The 9,267-nt window shown below is 47.6% G+C and overlaps 1 protein-coding gene across 2 annotated transcripts in view; it reads right to left on the bottom strand.

Annotated features, from left to right (window-relative positions):
- Positions 1–7,243: 7,243 nt before the first annotated feature.
- Positions 7,244–9,267, bottom strand: part of PLCL1 (phospholipase C like 1 (inactive)) — a 218,704-nt gene continuing 216,680 nt past the window's right edge. For both annotated transcript variants that reach the window (XM_076342307.1, XM_076342308.1), the window contains exon 6: positions 7,244–9,000. In XM_076342307.1, the coding sequence (XP_076198422.1) occupies positions 8,818–9,000 (183 nt within the window). In that variant the 3' untranslated portion in view covers positions 7,244–8,817. The remainder of the gene's footprint in view (positions 9,001–9,267) is intronic.

The following is a 9,267-nucleotide window of genomic DNA, read 5'->3' as shown; positions in this document are numbered from 1 at the left end:
TAAATTGTTGCCTAAAAATACCTATTTCAACACTGACAATAGAGAGAGTTTAGCTGCCCAGGAAAATCTGCCTTGCATGAGATGGCTGGCAGCCCCATGCGCAGAGGAGCTGCTACAGGCAGTGACCGGCACCACTGTCCTCAGGAGCCCACTCTGGTCTCCTCATCAGGCTGAGACGCTGCTAACTGTATAGCTTCTTTGAGCGGGAGCCCCTTGACCCCCTTCTGGGGAGCTCCCAGTGGTTGGAGGGTACTGCGCAGGGATGCGCCGAGCCTCTTGCAGCACCGAGCCTCTCCAGGATACGGCTCAGAGCACCACGTGTGTCCCACTTGCCTTCTAGGAAAAGGCAGGTCTTACCGCTACCTGCTGCCTTGGGTACTAGGAACATGCTAGCTGTTTTTTCTCGCTGGATAGCTAGGACCCAGAAGCCCCAGCATGTAAGGCTACCCAATAAAAATTCCTCACCAGGCCTAAGGCTCTTTCCCATGCACATCATTACTAAACACTATTTAGTCAATTTTCACATCCAATTCAGATAAATAATGGGAGGAATCAAAACTGGTGCCATTCTGTCTTCATTAATGCTGTCATCACACTCCACATCGGAGACTTTCATCTGTCCTTAATTTGCTGCCTGGTAGAAACATTTCGTGTTCATTTGATGTTAATTATGACCTTTAAGCATTAAAAAAAAAATCCCGTGGCAACAGCTTCTATGCACAGAGTCTGACAGATCACAGTGTCAGTTTCTGTATAATGTATCTCCTCAAGACCTGGGAGAGACAATTCCAACTGAATCACGGCTGCAGGTTTATTGCAATCACCTTGCTAGGAAATACCAAGTTAGAATCAATAACAACAACAACAAATTCTCCTCTTCTATGGAACTGACACACCCTGGCAGGAGCAGAAGCATCGCACTTGGTAGTACCATTCAATGACACTAATTCTCTGCACTCATTGTAGCTCTTCTAACACATCCCATGACGGGAGAACACTGACGAAATAAAAGTCACAATATTTTCAAAGCTCCCAGTGGCAGGGGCCAAGCAAGCCATGACGAGAAATAAAAGTATCAAATGGCAAACAATTTAGATGGAAATCTATGTGCGGTTTTCCATATCTCAGCAAAGAGGTCAACTGTGCCAACAGACGGTGCCCAGCTCGCTGACAAATAGCTCAAGGTAGCACCTCCATCCCAGCACACCGGCTGGCAGATGGAGCAGCGCAGACAAAACACAAAGGCTGCTTCTGGAGAGCTCTCCCTGCTCAGCCCTGCCACACTGCCTCGGGGGCTGAGCTCTGCAGGCGGCCTCAGCCCAGGGAAAGGCTTTCCTTCGCAAAACAGTCGATATGGCACAGGTCCAAAACACTGGAGAGGGGCAGAGCATGACAATGCTGGAAGTTTTCACAGCTCCTGACCCACAGATACACCTGGGTTTGCTGATCGCCCCAGCCTTCTGGATTGCAGGCAGTCACTCGCACACATCCTGCCTCTGCTCAGGAGACCCTAAATACTGCAGCAGGCTTTCCGGAAACACAGGATCAGCTTTTGCTTGCTGTAAGGGACACGTGCCTCACAGCAAGTCCTAGCCGACCTCAAACACTGTTTGCGAACCTGAACCAATCTCATGGAGTTCGTGTTTTGGGTTTACTCTGATGACAATTCTTCAACTCTGTACTCAATCACTTCCAAAATGTTTTGGCTGATCTGACAAGGGGATACCCTACCACGTCATCGTCTGCTTGCTGCTGTACATCTCTAGATTGTTTTCTTGGTCAACGCAGCCAATACCTCAGAATAACTCTGTTTCCAAACCACAGTCTAATGCCAGTCCCAAAATGGTGTTGCCACCCTCCCGCTCAGGAGTCAGGACAATGTACTGCTTTTGCCTTGGCGAGGCAGTGAGCACTGGGAGGCTGGGGCGGGCCTCAGTAGGAATCAACGGGCTGGTTTATGTGGGTGCCTGGCTACTTACAGACAAGATACGGGTGAAAGGTAGTCACAGTTTGGCTTTGGTGGGAGCTGAGCCCACTTATGCTGCGGTTGGTCTAAGCATCCTAAAACTGGCTTCACCAGGTGGTCTCTGAGCGAGCAGCCCCACAGCGAGCTGCTGCCAGCCCGGGGCAGCCCCACATGTCCCAGAGAAGGCTCCCTGTGGCTCTAGGCTGGGTGCCCACTGGTCCCACACAAAATCATTGCACAAATAATCTCCTTCTCACTGCTTGGACTCCATAAAACCTAGAGGCCACCGCGGAGTGCAAAGGAAAGGAGCAAACCAGATTTCCTCCGGCGCTGAGGGGGAGCCGGTGGCACGACTCAGCTGTAGCTGTGCTGCCCTGGCTTTGGAAACACCTTGTGCGGGAAGGCTGCTGCAAACCAGCAAGCAGAGCACGGCTGAGTCGGGGCCCATGAATCCCGAAGGCAAAGGTAGGAAGGACAGTACATGAACACCAGCAAGTAATGGACTTTACGATATCAATACATTCTTCAATACTTTGTTTCTGCCTCTCCAGCACACTCTATTTCTTAATTTTTCACTTTGGGAGAACCCAGCTATGAAACGCAGCAGCGACCGATACTTTGGCCTATTTGCTTCGTGTAGGAGGGAGCAGCAGTGCCTCTCGCCCTCTCCCCTGTGCATGGCACGCTAATGCTGCAACTGCAAAGCTGCAAAACTCCTCCTGCGCTTTGCTGCCAGTATCCTTCTCCATCCATCAGCATCATAAATAATCATAGCAGCTCCTGCTGTCTGAATCATAATTTGCATCTCATTTCTAATTGCATTATGTGTAGCTGGTCCACCAGACCCTATCTGAGGAAGCATACGAATAATTCATCTGTATTCCTCCATTCTCCCCATATGTGCTTCCAGACAAGGCAGATTAATACCGGTCTTCGTCTACTTCTAATCTCGTCTCCATTCTGTATACCTAGTTATTTTATTTAGCTGCATTTCCAGCTGCTGTCTGAACTTAATGCCTCACCTGGCATATTCAATCTCTCCCCACATTCTAAACTCTTGGTTAAATTCACTTCAGAGACTGAGGATGAACTACAGGCATTCAGTCAGGTTGACTTTGAGGACTACTACTTTTGGGTCAAAAAAGATCATCAGTTTTGTCTTACAAAAAATAACACCTGATACATTATAGCAAGCAGAAATATCTACAATGCTCTTGGTGGCACGTTGTATCACTGAAGCACAGCAATTTTGTGATTTTGCATGCCAGTCTCAAATGAGGTGATTTAATGAGATGTCACTTAAAACTGATTAACACCTGCAGCTGGAAACCGCATTGAACAGCACTCCTATCTGCCGGGCCACAGCGACAAGCTGCTTGTGTCCAGTGCCACCAGTGCCACAGCCCCAGCCGTCGTGAACCTGCCCAGCTCCAGGAGGGCTCCTGCTGGTGGGAATGCCTCTAGGTCCCAGGGCCATGGCCGCGGACTCTCCCGTCCCCTGAGGATTTCTCCCACAGCCACTCCACAGCCACACTAATCCATGGGTCAGGGATGGGACCAATTGCCAACCCCACCGTGTCCCCAGCCCTCGCTGAGGTCTGTGCAAACTTCTGCTGGTGGAAACCAACCCCACCGGTTACCAACCTGCTCCCTGCCCAAACAGCCCTTCACCGCCACTGCAGGGAGGGTGATGGCTCCTCCTGGGGGCTCTTGGCCAGCGCTCACCCACACAGACCCCCAAAACTCAGCATCCTGCGACACATGCTGACACACCACCTCCTCTCCATGCTCACTTACTTTTGGCCTCAAGTATCACATTTGCTTCCCAACCCTACTATATTCATGTCTTAATATATGAATGAGTCCCCACTGTACCATTTAACAGGGACAATACTTCTACCACCACCAATAACTCAAACTTGCCTTTGCAATCATTCATTTTTCTTCCAGTTCCCAGAGCAGGGTGGTGTGGATTGTGCACAGCAAACAGCCATCAAACGTAACACTGCCTCCTGCTCATGCGTTGTCTGCCGAGGTTTTGATTTCTGCACATTTTCTTGAAATTACTCCATGAATATTTTCTGCAAAAGCAATTTATTCATAAACTGTTTCAAATAATCAAAGAGAGTAGAAAATCCTCATTTAAAACATGACCCGTTTGATCGGGAGCATGTCCACGCAGTACTCTCTGTTGCAGAGGAACAGCTGGTGGGACAGCGCTTGCATCACATTTCTGGCCTGGCCATTCACATCTCGGTTACTGAACTCACATATTCCTCAACATTATTTTAAAAAGGAAACATTTTTTCAGGGCCCTGCTGTGGAAACCAAACGCAAGACTGCTTAGCCCGAGTCTGTGTAAAGGCAACCCGAAGGGACCGTGCCAGAATAGTCACAAACGCTTCGGACCCAGGAAATGCATCCCAGCAGTACTCACCAGCTGCCTGAGAAAACATATCGCCTTGTGCTTGGTGTGGAATTTGGAGACAATTTTACAAGTAAAATATTATGGAAACCTTTGGATTTTCATGCCTGCCCAGGGAGGTGAGAGGGGCTGACAGGGGAGGGCGTTTGGGTGCCTGGTGTTTGCTTCGTTCCCAAGTGCACATTCACTGCGCCCAGATGTTTTCATTCTTTACAATCACCTTTGCCCTGCTAAGCACCGCACTTTATAAGAAGTAAATCTCGGAGTTATTGAATGCGTACATCATCTACTGCTGCTGCGATACGAGGTGGGGCCACCACACTCAGTCCCACAAGCAAGCAGGGGAGGCGAGAAGAGATTGTTCCTGTGACCCCCTCACCTTTTTCTTTTCTGAAGCTTCCTGAGTTAGTCCGCTGCATGAGGCTGCTGTCTGTCGCTATAGGAGTGGGACGGAGGCCAAGGAGGCTATGACCTAATGTTTTAGTCTGAACAGATAGATGGAAGAGACGGATTATTATACAGGAAAGCTCTCTCTGTGCATGCAATTATCTGATAACGATCTGTTTTGGGAGATGAATCTCATGAAGAAGAACATGCAAAACTCTCACCTTGTTTGCACTGGGAAGCTGCATTATCCCTTTAAAAAAATGGGGAATAAAATGCATGAAAAATGATACAGAAAGCAGCAGAACAGCATAGTGCTTTAACTCGTGCTGAACTCAGGAGAGGGAGGGGGAAGGGGTCAGTCCTGCTGGTCATGCCAGCACATGAAATTTGGTAAAAACTATTCCTGCTGATTTAAGACTAATCAGGTGCGTGAACAGCTGGACTAATTCAGCCTTGTTTCCTGTGCTTCATGGCTGGATTCCTTCATGTACATAAGAAGCAAAATCCAAGCGAAACCTCTGCACCCACTCTTTCTCTCGTGGGCCCTGGTGCCTAACACACAGGTAGAGGCCACGCTGCAGCCTCGTGCCCCAGGGAAGGTGTTGCCGGGGCCTCTCTGAGCCACCCGCCCTGTCTTTGCTTGGGAAATCTGCAGGAACTTAACACCTTGGAGGTGGCTGCCCCTCTGCCACACTTGACCAAAGGTGCAGTTTGGTAGGGGCCAGACACACAAGCATGTAGACAACGTACCCCTGAGCGCCGGAGGAACCGATGCCCTTGGGAGAGAGGAGCAGGTTGCGGCTCAGCCCTCCTCGCACGCGCTGGCTCACCTGCGCTCACCAGCGGTGGGAGGACTTGGCAGACACTGGTGTTACAAGACAGCCCAAACACAGTGCCTGGATGTTCTCCTGAGAGCACCAGCGCACTCAAAGGGGTTTCAGAAATCTGTCACCTAATCTGTGCGTGGGAAGGAAAACATCATCAGTCTTATTTTACAGATGAGAGAATGACACAGGGAAAATAAATACTATAAAGATGTAGGACTCAGTAGCAGAGGTGGAACGAGAATCCAGGTAGATTCACTCCTGTGTTCCCTCTGGAAGACACCTCCCCACACCAGTCCCTGAGAGCTTCTCTGATTTCTAGTTGCTAAAACACACTGTAAACAACTGCAAATACCTGTAACCCTTTCCTGACATCACTCCCCCAGAAGTGATACAGATAATATCCGCCCATTCAGGTGGGACTTCAGGCAAATCGTACCAGCACAGGGCCCAGAGAAGGTTGTTGTGTCACTGCAAGAAGCCAGGCATGTCATGAAACCCTCCCCGAAAGGCCAGGCTGTCAGTCCCCCGTGTGTTGTTGCTGTCGATACTGGATATGATTTTCCCATGTGATCTCCTTCAAGGCTGGATTTTTATTATGCCAACCGCCGCTTTAGCATGCACTCCCAGGGACTTCGAAACGGGCACAGAGGAAGGCGAGATGAGCTTTTGCTGCCAGCCCTCTCTTCGTGCAGGAGGGAGGGTGGAGCTGCTCCAGCTGCAGGGCTGTGGGCGCCAGTGCCAGGAGCAGTCCCAGCCACTTGGGGCAATCCAGGATGCCCGAGATTTCCTGCTCCCTCTATTTCGGCACAGAAAGCCATGCAGCATGACCTGGGCACAGGACACGACATGAATGCTAAACATGGCATGAAAGGTGTGAGCATGCATGCTCTAGGATTTCTGTCCAGCCACTGTCTTCTGGTTCTGCAAATACATAAAGAGCAAGAGGTACCCCTTTCCATGTGAGCACAGAAAGCAAGCCCTTCTCTATGTAATTTTATGTTCATTTGTCTATAACACCAGAGAAGGAAGGAGGACTAGAAGGTATTTTGCCAGCAGTTCCTGGACAGACATTAGGATAGCCTTTCAAATTGAGAAAATCAAGCTGTTTCTAGGTTTAAATGAAGCACCAAGAGGCAAGCCATTCACCCTTCCTGAAGCAACCTCTCCCTTCCAAGAGATGCTTTCCGAAGGCTGATCCTTCACAACTGGTGGTGCTAGGTTAACAGTTTCCATCCTCCCTAACTGTAAATACTGAAGGCCAAGTGCTGTTTTTCATATAAACACAACCCATGATGAAATCAGGAAGGTAACCCAGGAGGGCAAAACATGAACACTTACACCATTGATCTGGGCTTTATGCCTTGCCTGAAACACAAAAGACACCCCTCTCCAGATCTCAACGAAGGCTGAATACACACTCATAATCTAATGGAGAGACAAACGGAGGATTTAGGACTGGATCTTAACAAGTATGGCAAGTTTTACTGAAATGATATTTAAGGCACCCGAGTTATAACCTTCACAATAATACAGTTCCTATCAGAGCAGGACTCAAGCAACTTACCCACTCTAACCCACCTTTATCCAAGTCTCGCTGATTACCTTCTGTGTTAAATCATTTTAAAAACATGGGTCAAAGTTGTTTCATAGCTTTACTCTCTCAGTAATGTGCAACATGAACATAATAGTGTTATTAAGAGGTCAAAAATAACTTAACACAATAGCTATATAAGATTCTCCAATGCTCAGACTTTCAGCAATTACTTTTTGTTAAGTTCAGAAAATTAGCATATTTGTTAATCAAATTAATTTAAAAAGTAGCTTTTCAAAATAAAAGCAATGCTTTAAATAAATATAGTCTTTTTTATAACCATAAAACACTTAGTCCTGTTAAAGGTAACACAAATACTACACTCAAGCACAGTACTTAAATGATTGAAATGAATGTTGTGAGCATACATGAGCTGGACACTGGGAGGGACGAGGATGCATTGCTTCGTGACATTCTCCGTCTCCTTTCTACAGCGGAACAAAGAGGCGTCCAATTCTCAGAACTACCCTACACATATGACGTGTGTCAGGATATTTGTAACTGCTGCACAAAAATGCCGGTACCCTGTTTTTTCCCCAAGCTATTTCTCTACACTACATCTGTAGCAGTTCTGCAGCTTTGCTTCAAATTTCTAGCACAGCATGATTCTCAACCACAACAATGTAAGGCCAGATCCTGCTTGCTTCATCCAGCTGACTTCAACATCTAAGCAGAAGGTGGCAAGCAAGATCTGGCCTCCCACACCTCCTGCAGTAAAGCTCACAGTTTGTGAAATCTGTAAAACCTTCCTTCCAATACTGGCACCACTGGGTGTTTCAGAACGGCCTGAAGCTCACCTTCAGAGTTCATGATCTCCGAAGGATATTCACAGCTCTCCTCGTAACTACGGGGCTGATGAGCTATGTTCATTACTACACGAGTTAATACCTATCAGCAAAGACGGTAGCTGTCCTGCAGATCTACAAGGTAGCAATGATTTACTGGAATGAAATAAATCAGCTAGTTCTTACGTTAGTACGTGCTATCTGGGTGTATCCTGAAGAGCAGTTTGCTAAAACTCAGTGAAATGTACACCTCAAATTTAATCATAATCTATCCAGCAACTCTGACCATTTAATATCTCGTTTACTTGGTTTGAATTGTTCATTAAAAATCACGTTCAGGATCTGCAGCAAACCACTGTTTTTGCCCTCACAAAAACAGCTGTCAGTGACATTTGTTGTTCTATTTTGTTTGTTTGTTTAAACAGCGTTAACAGTAATGTAACCTATAAGTTAAATGATAAAAGCTGGAGAGTAAAATAAAGCACAAAACTGATACAAATACTCTCTATTTGTTTTGATCTTCAGAATGAACAGGCCTATTCAAAGATGACAAAGGAATAAATTAGCAAATGGCTAATGTAATGCATGAAAGGGCGTCTACAGGATTTGCATGTGCGCACACACACGCACTTGCATACAGACAGCTTGGCTTCATTAGAAATCTCACTACCAGAGTTTAACTTAGATAAATTAACTGCATTAAAATACTGACATTGTGAGGATTTTAATACTATCAACACCCTGTAGAGGGCATTCCTGTGTGAATTTTTAAATGCTTTAAAAAAATAGTTTAGAGTTATTGAAATCTGTGACAAATGCGACAGCTCTGCCTTCCCTCACAGCCTCCCGTTCTCATCTCCGGTATCCTTCTCCTGTATTGCCTCCAGGCACCGTTTTGACTTGGCATCCGCGTGCCCACTTCCAGTTTTGCTCAGTCCACATGACAGGCACGCCAGCTGGATCTGCTTCATGTTCTCCAGGGCTTCGTTCTTGGCATTCTTCAGGAGATCTCCTTGGCCCTGAGGATGCACAGACAGACACGCAGGAGAGAGTCAGGGATCGCACACATTGCTCGGGACCGAAAGCAGCAATACTGCTCTCGTGCCTCTGCCATATTGTTCGGTGCCGTGGAACAGGATCCAGGTCCTGCCTCAAATCCCCTCTGCCCCCCATGAATGTCAGCCCCCAGGGAAGGGACTGAAGCCCTTTTTTGCAGCCTGGCACCTGGCTCGGTGGGGAAGGCAGCAGCCGGCACAGGGTGCAGGGTGAGAGGGACAGGCACCAGT

This window comes from Aptenodytes patagonicus, chromosome 6, assembly GCF_965638725.1.
Source record: "Aptenodytes patagonicus chromosome 6, bAptPat1.pri.cur, whole genome shotgun sequence".
Classification (NCBI taxonomy): domain Eukaryota; kingdom Metazoa; phylum Chordata; class Aves; order Sphenisciformes; family Spheniscidae; genus Aptenodytes; species Aptenodytes patagonicus.
This window is presented reverse-complemented; position numbering and strand designations above follow the sequence as displayed.